The sequence below is a fragment of the Ovis canadensis genome, chromosome X (assembly GCF_042477335.2).
Source record: "Ovis canadensis isolate MfBH-ARS-UI-01 breed Bighorn chromosome X, ARS-UI_OviCan_v2, whole genome shotgun sequence".
NCBI classification, from domain to species: Eukaryota; Metazoa; Chordata; class Mammalia; order Artiodactyla; family Bovidae; genus Ovis; species Ovis canadensis.
In genome coordinates, this window is record NC_091727.1 from 128,069,474 (window position 1) to 128,092,730 (window position 23,257).

The 23,257-nt window shown below is 41.5% G+C and overlaps 1 protein-coding gene across 1 annotated transcript in view; it reads left to right on the plus strand.

The window, feature by feature from the left end:
- GUCY2F (guanylate cyclase 2F, retinal) overlaps positions 1-23,257 on the plus strand; it is a 97,992-nt gene that overhangs the window by 22,458 nt on the left and 52,277 nt on the right. Inside the window, exons 3-6 of the mRNA XM_070290954.1 lie at positions 4,160-4,514; positions 5,889-5,973; positions 9,812-9,908; positions 17,633-17,764. Of these exons, the coding sequence (XP_070147055.1) occupies positions 4,160-4,514; positions 5,889-5,973; positions 9,812-9,908; positions 17,633-17,764 (669 nt within the window). The remainder of the gene's footprint in view (positions 1-4,159; positions 4,515-5,888; positions 5,974-9,811; positions 9,909-17,632; positions 17,765-23,257) is intronic.

Here is a 23,257-nt window from a genome sequence, read left to right on the forward strand (position 1 = left end):
GAAGGGCACAGCAGGTAAAATGGCAACATAAACCAGCTAGAACACAAATCTAAGCCCTCACAGCGAGAGTGGGTCTTAGTGACAGCCCCTCTTTTGCAAATGAATGCTGTTGTCACAGCTGTGTTCTTTCCCTTAGCTTCAAGTCCCCCTACCATACTTTTTGTGGCTCTTTGTGTGTGAGTATGTGCATATGTGTGTATATGTGTGTGATATGTGGTGGAAGCTAGACAATCCTGCAGGATAAGCTTCAGGTTTCATTCATCTTGGGGAGTTACTGTCAGTGAGCTTTAACAGGGGTCAATCCGAGAGATCAGCTGAAAACCCCATGGGATGGGTCAGCCTAGAGGTAAGGATGTTGTTTTTAAGAGTTCAGATCTTTGCTTTTGGTGGTAGGTTAGATGCAGTCCCTTTCCCAGAAGGCTTTGTACCTTTCAAAACAGAATACTAGCATTCTCCCTGCTTTCAGGGACTTGCTGCCCTGTGGGTTTTTACTCATTTGTTTTACTAGTATTGATTTTATCGTCTACCTTCCAGCCTTCACTTATTGTCATAACCTACCCAAGCCCCAGGGAACAGGCAGACTCTGGCAGAAACCCTAAATACAATTAACTGGAGCATCTGAGAATGTCAGGAGGGAGAGTTAGTGCAGCCCCCTAAAGGGACCTCAGTGTGTGCTAGGCAACTAAGTGTGGATGCCTTAGTGGCAGCAGATGTCATCCACTCACCGTGCTTATTTCTATAGTGTGTGTTAAGGTAGGGTGGTGAAGGGGGATCATTGGAATAAAGCTCAGGAGATTGAGATGTTGGTTTCTTCTCTGCTATTAGCTCTGTTGCTGGGGCAAGGTCTTTGGCCTGAACAACTGGAAGAATGGAGTGGCTTTTAACAAAAATAGGAAAGCCTTGTTGTAAATGGAGCACAAAGATTTGAGGTAAAGATCAGGAGTTTGATTTGGGAGAGATACCAAGTAAGCAGTTAACTGTAAGAGTCTAGAATTTAGAAAACAGGTCTTAACTGGAAGTGTAAATCAGATTTATGGCATAGAGTGATATTTAAAGCCAGGAGAGCAGAAGAGATCACCAAGGGAGTGAGTTTAGATAGAGAAGACCAAGGACCAAGGACTGAGCTGTAGGGCACATCAATGATAGAAGGTCAGAGGAATTAAGAAGAACCTATAAACAAGCCAAACAAAAAAGTCTGCAAGCTAAATTTGCTCTCTGGACTAGATCACGATTTGGGAAGTTTCACAGGAGTTCAGAACTAGAAGAGACCACGGAGAATATGTATTTCAATCAAGAATGCTGAAATAAACAGAATCAACAGACTTGGGTTCTAGTCCTGATTTTATGCCTAGGTGAGTGACCATGACCCTTGCAGGACATTTGATCCTGTCCCAAATATCTGTAAGAAATTTGGTCTGCACCAAAATGTCATTGATATTTGGTCATGACCAAAACATCTATCTACATTTAGTTCATAATACATTTGGTCCTTGCCAAATGGTCCTTGATATTTGGTCTTCTCCAGAACCATTTGACATGGACAGAATATGCTCATGGACACTTTGGATAGGAACAAATGGTCTTGCAAATATCAAAGAGCTTTTGATGTGGACCAAAATCTTATGACTGTTTTGCTGTTTTTGTTTGTTGTTTTAGTTACTAAGTCGTGTCTGACTCTTGGCAACCCCATGGACTGTAGCCAGCCAGGTTCCTCTGTCTGTGGGATTTCCCAGGCAAGAATACTGGAATGGGTTGCCATTTCTTTCTCCAGGGGATCTACCCGACCTAGGAATTGAACCCTAGGTTCAATCTTTACCACTGAGCCACCTGGGAAGCCCATATGACTGTCTTGAACAGCAAACCAAATGTTTGCTAGTCAACCTTGACCAATCACTTAACTTCTTTGGGACTCCTTTTCATATCTAGGAAGTAAAATAGTTAGACAGGATGACTCCATTCATGATTATGTATCCTCAATTTACAGAGGAAGAGATTGAAGCCCAGAGAGAGGGAACAGTGACTTGTGCAACATATGGCATTAGGAAAAGACCCACGGGCCAGTGTGTCTTCTTCTGTACTGTTGGTCTTGAGTCCTGTGTGAATATTAAAATTTCTGGGGAGCTTTTCATAACTCTAATTACTGGGTTCCTAATCTAAAGTGTTTGGTTTTGTTAGCTGGGTTGGGTTTGGCATCAGTATTTTTGACATTCCTTGGGTAATGCTAATGTGTAGCCAGGGTTGAAAACCCCCTGCTCTACATTTTCAAGATACGACAGTGTTTTGCTAGCTGCCACACCTCTCTGCATCTTCATTTGTATTTCTTTCTTTTTTTTTAATTTTAAAATCTTTAATTCTTACATGCGTTCCCAAACATGAACACCCCTCCCACCTCCCTCCCCATAACATCTCTGTGGGTCATCCCCATGCACCAGCCCCAAGCATGCTGTATCCTGCGTCAGACATAGACTGGCAATTCAATTCTTACATGATAGTATACATGTTAGAATGCCATTCTCCCAAATCATCCCACCTTCTCCCTCTCCCTCTGAGTCCAAAAGTCCGTTATACCCATCTGTGTCTTTTTTCCTGTCTTGCATACAGGGTCGTCATTGCCATCTTCCTAAATTCCATATATATGTGTTAGTATACTGTATTGGTGTTTTTCTTTCTGGCTTACTTCACTCTGTATAATCGGCTCCAGTTTCATCCATCTCATCAGAACTGATTCAAATGAATTCTTTTTAACGGCCGAGTAATACTCCATTGTGTATATGTACCACAGCTTTCTTATCCATTCATCTGCTGATGGACATCTAGGTTGTTTCCATGTCCTGGCTATTATAAACAGTGCTGCGATGAACATTGGGGTACATGTGTCTCTTTCAATTCTGGTTTCCTTGGTGTGTATGCCCAGCAGTGGGATTGCTGGGTCATAAGGTAGTTCTATTTGCAATTTTTTAAGGAATCTCCACACTGTTCTCCATAGTGGCTGTACTAGTTTGCATTCCCACCAACAGTGTAGGAGGGTTCCCTTTTCATTTGTATTTCTAACAAAAAAACTAATTCACTCAATTTTAAGCCCTTTTATTCAGATGAAGATTGTTACAGGAGGCTAGCTTTCTAGACTTTGTGAAACCGAAGCAGCAAGTATTGGCTTTCCCTGAAGCTCAGTAAAATGGCATGACCATGGCTTTCTTGAACTGCATTCTAGAAGTGAAATGTTATGAAAAACCATGAAGCCAGTGTTGGGGCAAGGTGGGTGGGGGGGATCATTCACTCTTCTTACCTACCTTTTTTGAAAAAGGATACAAGGTTTGTTCCAAAAATAAACTTTCAAGGTTAATGAGTGAGGTATCAGACACAATAAACAAATGCTTTTTCTTTTATCATATTTATGTAGGAGGAAGAATCATGTTGTTCACTGTAGCAGCCTTACTGCTTTACAATGGTTTCTCATCAAAGCTTTGCCACTTTGCACAGCAATAGGTTATGGGGTTTCTTGATTAAAAACCACCTTCGCCAAACACAACAACATTCGGCTCTGAATTTGTGGGTGTGTATGTGTCAATATGCGTATCTGCATGTGTACTTGTGGGGGTACATGTTTAAAACTGTATTGTAGTGTTAACTTTCTCTGGAGTGCATGTATGTAAGAGAATAACCATTTTGAACAAAGTGGGGACAGAGACATGGACTATGGAGACACATTATTTACAGTCTTACCACATATACCAACCAGTCTAGTAGTCCCAACCAAATGATTTTACCGTGCATAATGCCCCAGTAATTAACCTGGTAAATTTCTTTTGAGTGCCTCTTGTTTATTTCATACTTTTTTTTAGCCCCTTTATAACTCTAAATCACTTTCTTAGTTTAGAAGCATAAAAATATATTGTGTATGACTTGGTTTGCTCATAAAATAGTCATATTTGATATATTTAAAGATGTGAAGGCCTGGGGGAGAAAAACAGAAAAAATCAGGGGAGAAACCAAGCAAGTCCTAAGAAACAATTGTTTTTTTTTTTTTCCCCCCTCTGGGTCTTCATAGCTCACCTCCACTCAGACGTGCAGCCCATAATAATGAACACAGGCTTGGAATACACACTGAGATTGCTCTAGGGCAACTAGGGCTCAAGATAATTGTAATTTTTAAAAATAGGTTTCGCCGTTGTTTGGAACCATCTACAATTCAATTTACTTTATCGCACAAGCCATGAATAATGCTATGAAAGAAAATGGATGGGCTAGTGCTGCCAGCCTGGTTCAGCATTCCAGAAACATGCAGTTCTATGGATTCAACCAGTTGATAAGGACAGATTCAAATGGAAATGGAATTTCAGAATATGTAATCCTGGACACCAACTGGAAAGAATGGGAACTCCATAGTACCTACACTGTGGACATGGAAACGGAGCTGCTACAATTCGGAGAGACCCCTATTCACTTTCCTGGTGGCAGGCCCCCTCGAGCAGATGCAAAATGCTGGTTTGCAGATGGGAAGATCTGTCGAGGAGGTAAGGAATGGAAAATCACAGGTAGTCAATTTGGCTCAGCTTGGGTTACAGGGAACCTGTTTAGGGGAAGGCATGTTTTAATGTTGGGACACTTACAGAATCAATCATTTGCAGTCAGGTGACATAAACAGCTTGGAACTCTATGTAGTTAATTTAAAATAATAAGGACAATGAGAGGTACTTTGCAGCCTTGAATAACCATCCACAATTTAAAAGCCGCCTGCAGTCGGCTTTTAAAAGGATCCCACTCCCAAAGAGGTTTTTCTAGTAAGAGGAAGGCATGACGCTTTATCTTGGTCTTTTGTATGCTATGATCTACAGTTGTTTCCCTTGCTAGAAAATTTACCTGTCCTTCCCTTGATGTATCCAAATCCTGTCAATCAGGTTCCACCACTGAAATACAATTTCTCCACCCTCTCCTATCTGAACTGCCATTGAACTAAAAGTCTGTACCTCACAGCTTAGCACAAAATTGCTCTCCAATTGTTTCTTGTGTATTGATTGTGTCTCTTCCTCCCAAATGGACTGCTCCTGGAGGGCAGGGACCAGAGCTAATAATTCTTATGCCCCACCCCCAACCACCCAACACGGTCGGCATCCCATAATACTGGCAGTTTGATTGACTGATGGAAACCCTCTGGTTTGTGGAAATGGGGACACTCCATCAAATCTCTGAGAGCCAGAGGAGAAATTTGGAAGGATCTATATTATTCCTATGCAGGTATACCCCACACCTTTCTAAAACCAAATGCATCTATTTGAATTAGACTTCAACTTCTCTTTTGCTTTAGCACCTCACTACCTCTTCACTTGCATCATTTCCCTCTGAAATCTTAGTAATCCATCCAAACACTTAGCTTTTGCAGAGGACAATTTACATCCTAGTGAAAACACTAATTATCAAAACCAGGCTCACCCTTGAAGGACAAGTGCTACGTTTTTCATCTATAACTCACGAGGTCTGTGGGCTTAGGTGGATTAAAAAGATCTTTTATTTTATGAAGGCAACATAATACCTTTCACAGGTGAGATAACATATTTATTCTCAAGAACTGTATCGCTGTTCAACTTAAATTAAGGTACTCAAAGTTTTCCATTCGTGAACTTTTTTCTCCAAAGAAACACCTGGGTCAGCCTTCATTCATGTGATTTGTTATTGTCAGAGTGGTGAATAGTTTTGCTTCAGAACAGTGAAATTGCTTTCTGTGTCCATAAAGTCAACAAGACAGACTGTATTAGAAAAGAATAGAAATAAGTTAGGTAGATGTAGCTTGATTTTAGAGTCACCAGAAAGCACGAGGAGTCGCTCTGTGGTGCCCTTTATTTACAGCCTCTTTCTGATGCCATTCTTCCCCTTCCTCTTCCTCTCTGCAGGCATCAACCCTACCTTTGCTGTGATGGTCTGCCTTGCTTTGCTTATAGCCCTGCTGTGTATTAATGGATTTGCTTACTTTATAAGGTACTCTTTTTGTTTTTCTTTTTGTATATAAAACTACAAGCCCATAATAGCCTTGTTAATATTGATTTCCAGGAAGTCATGTTTCAGTAGAATTGCCTCATTACATGACCCACTGATTTTTTTTTCCGTAGTGATTTACCATCCCTACTGGCTCCATTTAGAGTGAAGTGTTTTCATGATGCCAAGAATAACTTCCTCAGCTGTGTTGTCAGTGTTGTTGCCTATAAGTAGATCTGGCTCTCAACACTATCATGAAATAAGAGAGCTAGTACTTTAGGGTCTGCCTACCCCCCCATCTGTGCTCCCTTTTCCACTGGCAGAGTCTCCTAGAAACATTTCCCTCTGCAAGTGGTATGGACTGGGATATTTTAACAAGTTCCAAGAATTAGGCAAACTTTGGCTAGAATCTAAGATTTAGGAATAATGGTATAAATTCACAGGACTGTAGAGGGGATTAAATAAACCAAAGCCAATAAAGTACCTAGAACAATACCTGCCTCACAGTAGGTGCCCAAGAAATGGTAAATCTCAACTCCTTCTCAAGCACATGGAACTCTCCTGCTGATTGTTAGGAACCCAGAATCCTTGCTTTTAGAGTCATCACTTTTGCCCAGGGCATCCTATTGTAGATTTTTACTATCATTCTTGTTTGGACAAAATCTGTCCTAGCTAATCATCACCATCATCATTACCATCAGGTCTTTATCTTTCTTCTTCAGATCTTTAAATTCCTGACCAGCTACTCTGATGAACTAATTCAGGATCAGGGATAAATGGCTGAAGCTGGCTTTATGATATGACACCCCGTTCTTATAATCTTCACACTTTAACAGTTGGTTCCTCCCCACAGTAGGATGATTTTGGAAAATTAAATCAACCACAACTCTTCCACATTACTCTTTCTACTCTGCAAACCGCACCTTTGCTATCTCTTTGTAAGGGTGGTCCTAACAACAATATGACAAGAACTTGGTGGGGAATGGGGTGGAGCTCTCTGGGCAAATTTCAAGAAAAAAATGTGTCTATAGAGTGTCTTAAGTATCTGTGTAAATTTGGACAAGACACTGAATTTCTGTTGGCCAGAATTTTCTCATTTGTATAATTAAGGAATTGGATTAGATGATCTTTAAGAGCCCTTCCAGCTCTGATATTCTAACAAGTATGTAAAATCCTGGGTTGAAACTGACAGGTGTTATTCCTAGTGTTTAGTATGTTAGCATCACTGTGAAAAACCACTATTATCCAGTCTCCGCAGTATTAGAGACTTGATAAGGGCAAACAAAGTTGTAGGTAGCTTATGAATTGTTAAAGCACACTGGATAAAGATGATAGTTTAAAGTTTTTCTTTTGATTTCTGTAACTGTGACATGCCCCTACTCAGAACAGAAATTTAATGTTTAGCTGCTGCCAAGGAATAAAGTATTTAATTAACATCATGAGCTACTTTTAGTGAATATAAATGCCCTCCAATCAAAATCTTCCTCCTCTAGAGAGATTTGAAGAGGAGTAGGCTCTGGCTCCCCAATGGCAAAAGATACCATGGCAGGGTGGAAAATGGAGTCACTCAGCTGCTTATGTTATTTGACAACTGCCCCCCGCACCCAGCAAATGACTGATCTGACTGGTCTTTCCCATGAAATGGACTGTTCTTTGGGCTCAGAGGGAACCTGACCTGTAATTCTTAGGGAGGGAAGAAAAAAAGAAAAAAAAATCATGGAGGGGGGATTTGTTTGGAGCTTGTGGGCTGAAGGGCAAAGAAGACTGGAGAGGGAGATGATTGGAGAGGGACATGATTAGAGAGGAAAATGATTGGAGAGGAAAATGAGTTTGAGACAATTGGTACTTCAAGTGGTCACAGAAAACTCAGAGATGGGAGAGAGGCACATCATTTCCCAGAGTCACTTGGGTCTTGGTTCTTCAGCTAACAAAGCACAAAAGATGCCCTCTCTTCACTGCCTTCCTCCCTCTTTCTGCCCACCACGGCTGCAATCAGAAGAGCTGAGCGGCTGATGAGTTTCGGTAATAGATGGTGATTACTTGCAGGAGAGTGGCTCTCTGTTCCTTCCTTTTTTCTGTGTTTTGATTGTTTAAGTTTTTTTTTTCTTTTCAAAAAGAAAAACGTGCAAAGAACCCAGCCACCCCAAAACAAAGGATTCTTTGAACTCCTCCTTTCTCTCTACTCCGAACCAGATTGCCTCGCTTTTCTATAAAGCTCTCCCGTGCTTTGTAATACTAATGATGATAATGGTAATAATGAGCTCTTATACTTTCATAGTGCTTCATGCTTTTCAGAGCACTTTCACATATATTATCTCATTTGGTTTTCAAAACAACTCTATAAAGCGAGTAATGCAAGGACTATTATCCTGCTGAAGAGATGAGGACACTGGTGCATGAAGAGGTTAAATTATTTATCCAAGGTTATCTGGTTAATTAATGACAGAATCTGCACTGCATCTCAGATCTCTGGATTGGAGGGTCCGCTTTTCTTTCTACTAGAGTGTATTCTGTAGCATGATTAATTTTACAGGTGTGCCTGCCTTAAAACAATTCATTGCATATATGAAATAGACAAGTTAGGGAGTGAGGCTTTACTTTGCCAAAAGATTAATGCGCTCTACCCAAGAATTCACTATAGGGCTCTTTTAATTTTCTCTGCAGGGCAGCAGCTCCCACAATGATAAGGGACATATTTGTTGGCAGACAATTAGAAACACATTAATTGTTTGTTTACAAATCAGTGGAATCACTGAGAAAAACTGGGTTGTTGGTACTTAAAGCTACAGTGACACCTTAGACTTCTTAAAGCAACCTGACAAAGCATTTTGTTTTTCTTTCTGACAAAGCATTTTGATTCCCCCTATTCTGGCTGTCTGCTTTAGTACATTCCACAGGGTGATCATTAAGGGATTATGGAAAAAGTGAATCCAAACTAGCTATCAGAGCCCCCAAGATGAAACAGAACAAAACAACCACATGAACTAATTCCAAGATTCCCTCGAGATCCTCAGGTTGCCCAGTTAGCTCAGCTGAGGACCTACCTGACTGTGTGGGTAGACATCATAAACTTCTGTGTCTACTAATTGATTTGTAAGAAATAATTGCATTCACCGCAAATTAATGGGCATGTTTGGAGAGAATCAGGTTTAAACTGTGTCTATGTAATGCTCAGACAAGAGACCAATTCAGTCAAAGGGGAAAAAAAACAGTCAGCCCATTTGTTTGGAATCATGTAGACAAAGCAGCCAACTGATTGAATTTTTCCACTTTTCAACCTGTTGCTTTGGCAACTTTGCAAGACAAGTGGTCTTGTGGGCAGGAATCTGGGCCCACAGCCAAACACCCAGGATTCACCAGCTCTGCCTCAGGCAATGGTATCTCACACAATTTGCTTTATTTTGTTTTGTTTCTTTAATATTTTTTGTATTTGTAAAATTGAGATTAATGATTCTTGGCCCTGGTATTATTAGAATATATACTATGGTAAATGAGAAAAGGTGTTGTATTCTTTAAAAGTATTCAAAGGTGTTGTTTTGAATGTGCCCTTGATATGGAATCACTGTTTTAATAGTCTGAGATACCCATCCCTATGCTGTACCCCCCCTTCTGATACTTCTTTAATAGCATTTTCACTTTTCTCTTTTGGTCTTTATAATATTGCAAGTTATGAGGCCCAGACTTGCTTTTTCTTTGCTGTGGATACTGTGGTAAACATCCCTGTGTGTTTACTCTCTCAATTATCTTGTATATTTTTTAAACTTCTATCATAGGGCAAATTTACCCCTTGGTTTGCAAAATATCCAACCCCTGTGACCTTCTGACTTTATGCTTGTTTCAGACATCGTATAAATAAAATCCAGTTGATTAAAGGACCCAACAGAATTCTATTGACTTTGGAGGATGTGACATTTATCAATCCCCACTTTGGCAGTAAGGTAAGGAGCATCCCTTTCTCTTACTGTGTGGCCCCTGGTGGTATCCGCAAGCCACAGGTGACTTTCAGGCACTTTGCATGTGGCTAGGCTGAATTGAAATGTGCTGTTAAGAGTAAAATACATGTTGAATTTAGAGGATAGTCCAGAAACATTTAAAGTATTTCGTTCTAATATTTCAAAATATTAATGACGTCAAAATGATAATACTTTGGATATATTGGGTTAAATAAAGTGTATTACTATATTACTTGGAAGGAAAGCTATGACAAACCTGAACAGAGTATTAAAAAGCAGAGAATCACTTTGCCGACAAAGGTCTAAATAGTCAAAGCTATGGTTTTCCCAGTAACGTACAGATGTGAGAGTTGGACCATAAAGAAGGCTGAGTACCAAAGAACTGATGCTTTCAAATTGTGGTGCTGGAGAAGACTCTTGAGAGTTCCTTAGACTGTAAGGAGATCAAAACAGTTAATCCTAGAGGAAATCAACCCTGAATACTCATTGGAAGGACTATTGCTAAAGCTTAAGCTCCAATACTTTGGCCACCTGATGCAAACAGCCAACTCATTGGAAAAGACCTTGATGCTGGGAAAGATTGAGAGCAGGAGGAGAAGCGGGTGACAGAGGACGAGATGGTTGGATAGCATCACTGACTCAATGGATGCGAGTTTGAGCAAACTCTGGGAGATGGTGAAGGACAGGGAAGCGTGGAGTGCTGCATGGGGTCTCAAAGAGTCAGATATGACTGAGCGACCAACTCAACAACAACATTACTGAAATTAATCTCATCTGTTTCTTTTTAGGTTTTTTAAATGTGACTACTAGAAAACTTAAAAGTACACATGTGGTTCATATTACATTTCTGTTGGATAGTACTGGCTTTGAACAGTTTTGAGAAAGTGAAGTACTTTGAACAATAGGGTAGCAATGACTTTATATAGCTCTTCTTTTTACATTTGGACTCAACATGTGATTGCTAATTCCCCAAGGGCGGAGGTACATCTTTTGTGTTTAATGTCAGCCATAGGACCTGATGTGGTGCTGATAGTGTAATAGGTGCTTTTAAAAGCTTGGTGGATCAATCAACTAGTGAAAGAGATTTAAGTGTCACAGGATGGTGTTCTGATTGTGATTGTGTTGTATTGGCTATTTGCATTTAATGCTTGCTACTATGTCCTGGCCTTGGGCTAGGTTTTGTAAGAGATGGCACATAGTCCCTGCCTTCATGGAAATTACAGTCAGTTCAGTTCAGTTCAGTCGCTCAGTTGTGTCCAACTATTTGCAACCCCATGAATCGCAGCACGCCAGGCCTCCCTGTCCATCACCATCTCCAGGAGTTCACTCAAACTCACATCCATCAAGTCAGTGATGCCATCCAGCTATCTCATCCTCTGTTGTCCCCTTTTTCTCCTGCCCCCAATCCCTCCCAGCATCAGAGTCTTTTCCAATGAGTCAACTCTTCACATGAGGTGGCCAAAGTACCGGAGTTTCAGCTTTAGCATCATTCCTTCCAAAGAAATCCCAGGGCTGATCTCCTTTAGAATGGACTGGTTGGATCTCCTTGCAGTCCAAAGGACTCTCAAGAGTCTTCTCCAACACCACAGTTCAAAAGCATCAATTCTTCGGCGCTCAGCTTTCTTCACAGTCCAACTCTCACATCCATTCATGATCACTGGAAAAAGCATAGCCTTGACTAGATGGACCTTTGTTGGCAAAGTAACGTCTCTGCTTTTCAATATGCTATCTAGGTTGGTCATAACTTTCCTGCCAAGGAGTAAACATCTTTTAATTTCATGGATTACAGTCAGAGAGACAATTATACCATACAGAAGAGTCAGTAGATGCCATGTTGCACAAAGGACACCAGACGTATGGTAGAACTTCAGAGGAGATAGATTACTGGAGGAAGACTTCTCAGAGATCCAGAACCAAATCTGGGTCTTAAAGAATGAAGGATGGGCTTTGTCTAGGTCCCAGGTCACAAACTGGTAACCACTTTTGTTTGATCTTTTTTCTTTTTAAATTTTACTTTATTTTACTTTACAATACTGTATTGGTTTTGCCATACATCAACATGATTCCGCCACGGGTGTACACGTGTTCCCAACCTGAACCCCCCTCCCACCTCCCTCCCCATACCATCTCTCTGGGTCATCCCAGTGCACCAGCCCCAAGCATCCTGTATCCTGCATTGAACCTAGACTGGCGATTTGTTTCTTACATGATATTATACATATTTCAATGCCATTCTCCCAAATCATCCCACCCTCTCCCTCTCCCACAGAGTCCAAAAGACTGTTCTATACATCTGTGTCTGTTTGATCTTTATGATTATAAAAATTATAGCCAGAATTTTGGAATCATGAAGTTACACATAAAGTCTTGGATTTCTGGATATTCCTTACAAGTTGGAAGATCTATCAACTTTGGGTATCATTGTGGCTATTGGCTAGAATTCTGCAGTAGTTTTCCATTTTGGAAAAATTTGTGAAAACGGTGTCTGCTGTTTGACACAGTTTCCATCGCTCTCCATTGTCTTCTGCTCAGCTTATTGGGGCTTCCCTGATGGCTCAGTGGGTAGAGTCCATCTGTGATGCAGGATACACAGGAGGTGCGGGTTCAATCCCTGGGTCAGCAAGACCCCTTGGAGGAGGAAATGGTAACCCACTCCAATATTCTTGCCTGGAGAATCCCATGGACAGAGGAGCCTCGCAGGCTATGGTTTATAGGGTCAGAAAGAGTCAGACATGACGGAGCCATTAAGCATGCATGCACTCAGGTTATTTCATTAATCTATATTACCTGCCTGGCTCCTATAGGCATCCTAGGCAGAGAAAACCGCATAAAAAAGAGTTTGGGAAGAGGATGTGTAGGGAAGAGTTTTGTTGAATTTAGCTAGTAGTGGGAGAGTGTGCCTGTTTGTAGGGCTTTCCAGGTGGTGCTAGTGGTAAAGAACCCACCTGCCAAAGCAGGAGACCTAAGAGACACAAGTTCGATCCCTGGATTGGGAAGGGGGGCATGACAACCCACTCTAGTATTCTTGCCTGGAGAATCCAATGGACAGAGGATCCTGACAGGCTACAGTCCATGGGGTCACAAAGAGTCCGTCACTGAAGTGACTTAGCACATAAGCATGCACGTAACTCTTTGTGCCCAGTCTGTGTGGTTGAAATAAAGACAGTAGTCTTTGCAAATTCTAGTATGGTGGTGGCAGGGTGTTCGGAGAGGATGCAAACACCTCACATTGTCCCCATGTGCTATTTTTGCTACACCAGCATACAAGATCTGAGAAATAATTATCTCTGTGACAGAACTGATCATTTGCTTAAATGTGACACTAAAAAGGGTGCTTTAACTAGTTGTCTGGGTGAGAATGGCTTTACAGGATAATACCTTGTGCATCTGGAATCAAATGAAATGTTCAGCTGTTTGCTTTAAGTCTCAATTACAACCCTAACCTTTACGTGTGTAAATCACCGGATCCTTTTGTAAGGTTGACATCATGTTCCTGGAAGTGTATTGCTGAATGCCAAAATGATCACAGTGGCTGAAAGGTACATTCTATTCTTATGCCATCAAAGCATATTGATGTTAGTTTCTAATTTTGAAGCCACTAAAGGACCCTGGAACTCATGTGGCGTAACTTGTCTAGATTTGTCATATTCAACAGAGCTTGTATGAAATTTCCCACCTCAATTAGAAAGGGTAGATACTGAAGTACAAGCTCTAAACCAAGCCAACTAGATAGCCCAGTACTAAGAGAACAAGTATTCAATTCTGTGACAAAGTATTTTATCCTGAAATGAGTGGTCAATAATAAGAGCAGATGGCCAGTAGTTATTGTCCAAATGAAGCAATATATAGTAAAGTTTTGGTCAAAGGAAATAAACCTATTTTTAAAAGCCTTACTTGTTTATTGGTCAGTCAATTCAGTCGCTCAGTCATGTCTGACTCTTTGTGACCCCATGGACTGCAGCACGCCAGGCTTCCCTGTCCTTCACCAACTCCCATGAGCTTGCTCAAACTCATGTCCATTGAGTCAGTGATGCCATCCAAGCATCTCATCCTCTGTCGTCCCCTTCTCCTCCTGCCTTCAATTTTTCCCAGCATCAAAGTCTTTTCCAGTGAGTCAGTTCTTCGCATCAGGTGGCCAAAGTATTGGAGCTTCAGCTTCAGCATCAGTCCTTCCAATGAATTTTCAGGACTGATTTCCCTTAGGATTGACTGGTTGGATCTCCTTGCAGTCCGAGGAATTCTCAAGAGTCTTCTCCAACACCACAGTTCAAAAGCATCAGTTCTTTGGTCCTCAGCTTTCTTTATGGTTCAACTCTAATATCTGTACATGGTTACTGGAAAAACCACAGCTTTGATTAGATAGACCTTTGTCAGTAAAGTAATATCTCTGCTTTTTAATATACTGTCTAGGTTTGTCATAGCTTTTCTTCAAATGAGCAAGTGTCTTTTAATTTCATGGCTGCAGTCACCATCTGCAGTGATTTTGGAGCCCCCCAAAATAAAGTCTGACACTGTTTCCATTGTTTCCCCATCTATTTACCATGAAGTGATGGAACTGGATCCCATGATCTTTGTTTTTAGAATGTTGAGTTTTAAGCCAGTCTTTTCACTCTCCTCTTTCACTTTCATCAAGAGGCTCTTTAGTTCCTCTTTGCTTTCTGCCATAAGAGTGTGTCATCTGCATATCTGAGGTTGTTGATATTTCTCCCAGCAATCTTGATTGCAGCTTGTACTTCATCCAGCCTGGCCTTTTACATGAACTCTGCATATAAGTTAAGTAAGCAGAGTGACAATATACAGCCTTGACATACTCCTTTCCCAATTTGCAACCAGTCCATTGTTCCATGTTCATTTGACATTTGAAATGTCAAAATGACAGTTCATGTCAATTGCCTAGATATTTTGGGTCTAAAGTATCAAAACAATAAACAATGTTGAACTGAATTATCCTTTCCTTTGTATAGGCCTTGCGATGGTCCAGTAAATATAAAACCCCCTTCACCTATGCCTTCTTTCTTTCCCGTGCATGCATTCGTGCTCAGTCATATCCAACCCTTTGCAACCCCATGGACTATAGCCTGCCAGGCTCCTCTGTCCATGGGATTTCCCAAGCAAGGATATTGAAGTGGGTTGCCATTTCCTCTTCCAGGGGATCTTCCTGACCCAGGGATCGAACTTGCATCTCCTGGGTCTCCTGCATTGCAGGTGGATTCTTTACCATTGAGTCCCCTGGAAGCCCATTCTCTCTTTCCTACTAAGACACAAAACATGTTTGGCTTTCATACTAGTCCTCAGAAAACCACCATAAATAGCAGAATGAACAAAGTACCTAAGGTTTTAAAATCTTGTTCATGATAACAGATCTTTTCTTTCACTTGTGCATAAATTTTGACATAATGAGAGTTAAATAATAAACAATCATCATCACTTTTCACCATAGATGTGATAAAAATGAATAGCAACAGAAATAGATAGCCTCAGAGGGAGTGTTCTTCTTCTTCTTGACTATATTGACCCAGGTAGAAAGGGATGGCATTACCATAGGAGAACATAGCTCTTAACCTCCACATCCTTTTTGGCACTTGGCTTGTATCTGGGGTTGTGATGGGAAAAGATGGGGAAGCATACATTTTCCTTAAATGTTGTGTAGTCACAAACTTGCAGCTGGCTGGGTCTAATTGGTCAAAGCCAAGTCAAGAATTCCATCCAAATGGAATGTCTGAAAGTATAAACTCTTGGTGAATATAAAATTAATTCAGTCTAGAAAAACTGGTAGGTCAGGAGAAGTCAGGTCAGAAAGGAAATTTTTAGAAGAAAGTGAAGCTGAAGTCCAAATGTATGTGGATTTTGGCAGATTCTCTTGCTTTCTCCTTTGGCCTTCATGAAGAGGTCTATAACTCAATATACTAATCTACGTGCTCCTGCTGAGATAGGCAAATAAAGACTGAAAGATAAGTAGTTTCTCCTCTGGCCTTGCTGTCTTGAGGAAGATTCAGGTTGATGCAAGGGTTATGTGAAGAGTCAAGTTTTCCATCTTGTCTGAATCTTGAGCTGTTGGGATTTCAACACATTAAGGGCTGGGTGTAGTTTACCATTGCTTTGGAGCTTTGTGATAGTCTTGTCTTGGTAGAATGAACTGAGCTCAGGGCTAAATCAACTGGTAATTTTTAGTTTATCAAAGACTATTAAGGGCAGAGTGTGTGACAGTACTTAAGATTAATTTTTATTGGCAAACAAGAGTGAAACAAAGCATGATGTGGCAGAAAGAACACACAGGACCAGAAATATAACATCCACATTCTTCTTCCAGTCCCTAGGTCTCTGTTTCTTCACTGTAAAATAAGAGTGTCGGAATTGGGGGTGGGGAATAGCCTAGGCAATACCAACTGTGACTACTAAGTGCATTGCTATAATTCTGAAAAGGCATATTTGGAGACATGGAGAAGAATATGAGGAAACTGTTGATTTATTGGGCTTCCCAGGTGGCACTAGTGGTAAAGAACCCGCCTGCCAATGCAGGAGATGTAAGAGACAAGGGTTCGATCCCTGGGTCAGAAGATATTTCTTCATATGAAATAAGTCTGCTGGTTCAGGTGAAGATATTAAGTTCAGTTGAAGATGTTCAATTTTAAAAGTTAACTAAGGTTTCAGACAATCCCTCCTTTTGTCATTTAACTGCACTTCCTAGCCCTCTTTTATCAGACTTATGTGTGTGCTAAGTTGCATCAGTTGTGTCTGACTCTTTGTGACCATATGGACTGTAGCCCACCAGACTCCTCTGTCCATGGGATCCTCCAGGCAAGAATACTGGAGTGGGTTGCCATGCCCTCCTTCAGGGCATCTTCCCAACCCAGGGATTGAACCTGCATCTCTTACATCTCCTGTATTAGCAAGCAGGTTCTTTACCACTAGCACCACCTGGACTTATAAAGCATCAGACTTACAAATCATGGGTAGATGATCTACTCTCTACCATCTTATTGCTTTCTGAGATACCTTGTGTCATGAAGCTTGCCTGCATAGAAAAAGGATGTCATTCAAGATGGTATGGGCTTCCCAGGTGGTTCAGTGGTAAAGAATCTGCCTGCCACTGCAGATGTGGGTTTGATCCCTGGGTTGGTAAGATCCCCTGGAGAAGGAAATGGCAACCCACTCCAGTATTCTTGCCTGGAAAATTCCATAGACAGAGGAACCTGGCAGGCTACAGTCCATGAGGTCACAAAGAGTTGGACACGACTGAGTGACTGAGCATGCACGCAAGATGGTGTAACATAAAGAGTTAGGCCTAACAGCCAGAAGGGTGGGGTTCTGTCCTAGTTCCGTGCCTGATTTTTTCAAAACATTAGATTTTCATCTTTTTCTCATTTTTGTCTGTAAATGAGAATGCCACACTGAATTATGACTGGTGTTCTTTCTTGTCCCTCTGAATCACTCTAACTTCTCTAGGAGATGAAAATATCTGCAAAGCTTTGCCTTTCTTTTATGGCATATGGAGGTGAAGCAAAGAACCAATTCTAGCATAAAAAAAATGCTGGCAATAGGAAAAATTAATAAATGTCATGTTTATAGCGCTCAACTCGGAAAGTTACTTTCTTAGGAATAGAAAAAGAAAAAAAATACCAGATGAACATAGTACCTACATAGCTGTGTGCTCCGTCCTTAATCATGATAATTTTGTTCATAAACTGTCTTTCCTAATCCTTTCACAGAGAGGAAGTCACACCAGTGTAAGTTTTCAGATCACGTCGGAGGTCCAGAGTGGAAGGTCCCCAAGACTCTCCTTTTCTTCGGGGAGTCTAACTCCAGCTACCTGTGAAAACTCCAACATAGCGATTTATGAGGTAGGATATTCAACAGCTATCTAATCTGCTGCCTTCTTGGGTTTTAAAACAAGGCAGTGACTTAGAACTTGCTTAGTCTTTGTGCAAAAATGTTGAAGCTTTGGTAAGTCTTTCCTTTTGGTTTTTTTATCCATTATCCCCTTACAGACTCATTCTGCTGACCATGATTTTCCTCGGCAACTAATCTACTTAACTTACAACTTCACTGATCTTTCCACACTATTTACTTACTAGGAATGTGGAAAAAAGTCTGTGAGACTCAGTCTTAACACTTAACCATGTCACTCATTCCAGAAGACATAGGTATAATAATAGAAGAAATGATTTCCTAAATGAACTGTTTGTGATGTGATGTCTAGAGGTATGCTTTATATAGAGTAAGGGTTGGGACAAGCTCTTCTCTTCATATTCTGGTTCTTCTTCCTATACCTGTTATCCTCTGATATTACGGAAATATTTTAAAAATTATTCATTTCTTTTCTCAGTCTGTACTGACTCTTGGAGTAACAGGTTACCTTCTGCTGTCTAAAATAGAAATCCTTTTAATTTCACTTACATTTCTGTCTTTCAAGCTTTAAAAGACCACATCCAACCCCAAATCCAACCCTTATCTAAAATACTGGCATTTGGTGACCAGAACAAATCTCACGTTGGTTGGAGAGATGAACTGTTTTTTCTCAGCAGGAAAGAGTTAAAGTGAAAGTTGCTCAGTCGTGTCCGACTTTTTGCAACCCCATGGACTATACAGTCCATGGAATTCTCTAGGCCAGAATATGGGAGTGGGTAGCCTTTCCCTTCTCCAGGGGATCTTCCCAACCCAGGAATTGAACCAGGGTCCTGCATTGCAGGCAGATTCTTTACCAACTGAGCTATCAGGGAAACCCAGGAAAGAGTTAAGCAGTGGATAAAAGGGAAACAAGACTGCCTCTCTGTCCCTCCAAAGTGAGGCCTTTCCAGTGTGGTTTCCTTGTTTTGTTTGAAGATACTCCCCAAAGCAGCAAACACTCGCAACTTTAATAGTAACTACAAAGAAAATTCAAAACAGGTCAGAATGAATTTTTAGGTTCTCCATCACTGGATTATCCAAGTTGAATGCTCTCATCCATTTGATAAATAATTTATAGCTACTTAAAACACCAAGGTTAGTATGGTATATCTTCGCTCAGTTTACGGGAAGTGTGTTGACTTAAATTTGGAGCAGGAAACCTCTGGATCTTGCCTTGAACTTAATTTAATCAAATAGGAGATCTGATTCAAATGTAAACTTGAGTTATTGGGGAATTAAAAATTCTACACTCTCAAAGACCAAAGACAAAGTAATCTCAAGATACTCTTTTGAACGTCAAATGGAATGGGACTGCTGGCTTTCAAAATGTATTGATGCATCTGATTCTGAAGTAAATCTCAACAGCTAAGGCAGTCTCTTGGTTTTTCATCTGTAAATTGAGAGGTTGAATTAAATTCTTAATCTTGGCTGCTCATTAGAATCTCTTGTGTGTATATGCTCAGTCGCTTCACTCATGTCCAGCTCTTTGCAACCCCATGGACTGTAGCCCACCAGGCTCCTCTGTCCATGGGATTCTCCAGGCAGGAATACTGGAATGGGTAGCCATCCCTTTCTCCAGGGGTTCTTTTAGATGCAGGGATGGAATCTGTGTGTCTTATGTCTCCTGCATTGGCAGGCAGGTTCTTTATCTCTAGTACCACCTGGGAAGCCCTGTGGGAAACAAAAAAATACCTATGAGGCTCCACCCCTAGTAACTCTGGTTCAGTTGGTTTGGGGTGGGCCCAGGCAGTGTTATTTTTTATTTTAAGTCACCCTATATGTGCAGCCAGGGTTGAGAATTGCTGAACTGAGAGAACTCTGGGGCCTCTTCTGGCTCAAATGTTCTATGATTTTCTGATTCTGCAGAAGAATTTATGTGTTGAATTGTGGTAGGTTTTATTTGGTGCAGCTGGAAGGTTTTAGTATAGAATGAAGAAGGAGAAAAAAAATAAACATCTGTATATAATTGGCCTTTAAGAATCTGTCAGATATTTCCTCCTTTTGGAAGGAGGCAGACAGTTGAGTTAGTTGCCATAATGACCGTTGTTGGTCATTCAGATCATGGGTATTTCTTAACTGCATAGTCCATAGGGGAAGTTTATCTGCACAAAGGAGGGTATTAGTGAGAATAATACCACCCCATGAGGTCAGCATGCAAAGGAAGACAGCTGAAGCTAGAAAACTGTCTAGCTAGAGTTGAGGAGGACTTTGGGTAAGAGCAGAAGTCAATCAAATCAACAGACCAAACAAAGAGGTCCAGTATACCTTCTGAAAGGGCCCTCTATTAGGCATATTTTAAAGAAGATTCATTATCTAGTTTCTGTTTAAAGAGAATTTTCATAAGATTTTTTATTGGAGGATATGGAACCTCCAGACGATGTGCCTGGAGTAGCAGATACCTAATAACAAAGGACAGGCTTCTCTAGGATGTGCCTTTCTAGTCATTGTAATACACTGACACAGAGTCACACTTTGATGGGACGCACGGGTGCATATCCTCTGGAATTGTACAGGAAACTCAGCCCTTATCTCAGACATACACTCAAAGATGTGAAAGGAAAGCCAGCTGAGCAGGCTGCTTGGGAGAAAGAGCTGTGAATGGCAGATGCAAAGAGAACATGTCAGGATCTGTTCTAACAGCCACTGTATAGGCAAGAAGGGTGAGGCTAGCGATAGTGCCACCCTGACACACTCAGAGAGAACCCACTGAACTGTTTCTCCCTCTTCATTCTCTGACTCCTTCTGCCTCTCCACTTCTCCCTGTGTTTTTCTCTTTGTCCCATTTCTGTCTCTCCTTCACACATCCTCCACATCCATCTCTCTTTCCCAGAGCCTTGTTTTCTATCTTCCCACCTTCTAGATCCCATGTAGTTCTCTTTCCACCCCTTTCCTTTCCACAGCCATCTTCTCTCTCTCTCATCACAGAATCAGATCATCAAAGCTGAAAAGGAGCTTAGAAATCATCCAAGTAGTCCAGCTCTGTGGGTGTGGAAACTGAGACTCAGGCCAGTGAGGTGACTACCCTAAGTGTGCATGTCTGCATGCTAAGTCACTTCATTTGTGTCCGACTCTTTGCAACCCCATAGTCTGTGGCCTGCCAGGCTCCTTTGTCCATGGGATTTTCCAGGCAAGAATACTGGAGCGGGTTGCCATGCCCTCCTCCAGGGGACCTTCCTGACCCAGGGATTGAACCTGTGTCTCTTATGTCTCCTGCATTGGTAGGAGGCCACCCTTGAATTTGAGACAAAGCCAGGTGTAGAACCTAGTTCTCTTGGCTCTTAGTTAATACAACATGGCCTTAATGCAAAATTTATGGACTTTAAAAACTTTAGTGGATAGAGTTTGATGTTTCTTCCTCTTAATTAAAAAATGAATGATGAGTGAAGTATTGATATTTTATCATACTTTCTCTCAAAAGAACAAAACAAAACAAATGGTGCATGTGTGGCAAAAATAAAACCTGCCCATATCCTCCCTTTTCCTCATTATTAATAAAGTAGGACACACACAGACTCAATAAAATTTTGCTTATAATATTCGTGAGAAGTCTTTAAATCTTAAAACAAACACACAAAGCCCCCAAACTAAAGAAAGCCCATGGGAAGAAAGAGCAACAAAGTGGGAGATGGAAGACCTTGCTTCTGTTACTACCTAGCCTTCTGACCTTGGGCCAGTCATTTAATCTCTTCAGGCTTTAATTTCTTTAACTATGAAGCTCTCAAATTTGGTGATTTGGCAGGAAAAAAGCTCTGCTTAACTACTTATTAAAACTTAATAAGCAAGAGAGACAGCTAAGCCATGTCTGTAATAGGGCTGATTCCAGGAAGAAGGTAACAGGCACTGGCTATAGGCAGAGTCAGGGCTGCCAGTACTGATGCTCAGGTTGTACACTGCACAAGGGGGCCACATCTAAGAGGGTACTATTCACTAGTAGACATATACTAACTTATATGAGAGTGGTGCATGAGTGAGCAGAGGGATTCTGGTCTCCCAGCCTAGTACTGGAATGAGGTGGTGGGGCAACTTGCACACGTATCTACATGTATACCAGCATACCTGACTATGCACATAGTCACTGGTAAACAAATATGCACCTGACTTTGTGCTACCTTGACAATACCCCTGGACTTTCTTGAGATTACTTCTTTCTCCTGCCTAATATTTTAATAGACCCGATTTCAGCTTCTCACCAGCGCCTCTACAGCCTGACTCCAAACTTGCAAAGAGGCCTTACCTGGCAGGCAGTGTTTGGTGGTAGCCAGAGTATTGAAGCTGCTGGGGGAGTGTGTTTTCTGGCATCTGGAGGATGTATGAGTCAATGAGAATGTGGTATATGCATAGATACATACAGCTGGGGCTGCTGCCCAACATCACTGGGGTTCCACAGGCTGCAAAGTAATAAATAGTCTCAAGGTGAGGTGAAGTCGCTCAGTCATGTCTGACTCTTTGCAACCCTGTGGACTGTAGCCTACCAGGGTCCTCCATCCGTGGGATTCTCCAGGCAAGAATACTGGAGCAGGTTGCCATTTCCTTCGCTAGGGGGATCTTCCCAACCCAGGGATCGAACCCAGGTCTCCCACATTGGAGGCAGACGCTTTAACCTCTGAGCCACCAGGGAAGCCTCACAATTATTATTTTAACTTGAGGAAAGCACCCTTTGCTAGTTAACACAAAGGTGCCGTAGAAGCTAGCAGTGACCATGATGCAAGTAATAGAATGGCAAAGGTGCTGGAAGGCATTAATGACCATCAGTGTTTAACCCACACATGGGCTGAGTTTGTAAACTCTCGTTAGAGTTTATGCTTTCAGCTTAAACTTCAGCCTTTGATCCTGGGCAGAGTCCTCTGAAAAGGAGCAGGTAGCTCAGTGGTAAAGAATCCTTCTGCCAATGCAGGAGACACAGAAGACATGGGTTTGATCCCTGGGCCAGGAAGATCCCCTGGAGGAAGAAATGGCACCCCAGACCAGTATTCTTTCCTGGAAGATCCCATGGACAGAGGAGCCTGCTGCTGCTGCTGCTGCTGCTAAGTCCCTTCAGTCGTGTCCGACTCTGTGCCACCCCATAGACAGCAGCCCACCAGGCTCCCCCGTCCCTGGGATTCTCCAGGCAAGAACACTGAGGGCTACAGTCCACGGTGTCGCAAAGTGTTGAACAGAACTGAGCGACTGAGCACAAATGCGCAAAATACAAAGTCCTCTGAAGGCTAAAGCTTTGAGGTGTCAGGCCCTCATGACTCCCATGACTAAGTGAGTAAGTGTGGGGCCTGAGAATGGGCCTTTGTAACCAGTACCTTTGTTATTTTTTTAAATAAAATACCATTATAATTGTAAGCCATAATGGAAGCATGATTAACCTAACAATATAAAATAATTGCATACAATTTGGGGGGGTTAAGTAGAGCGATGTAGTAAGTGCATACATGCATATGTTTTCATCTGGCCAGCCA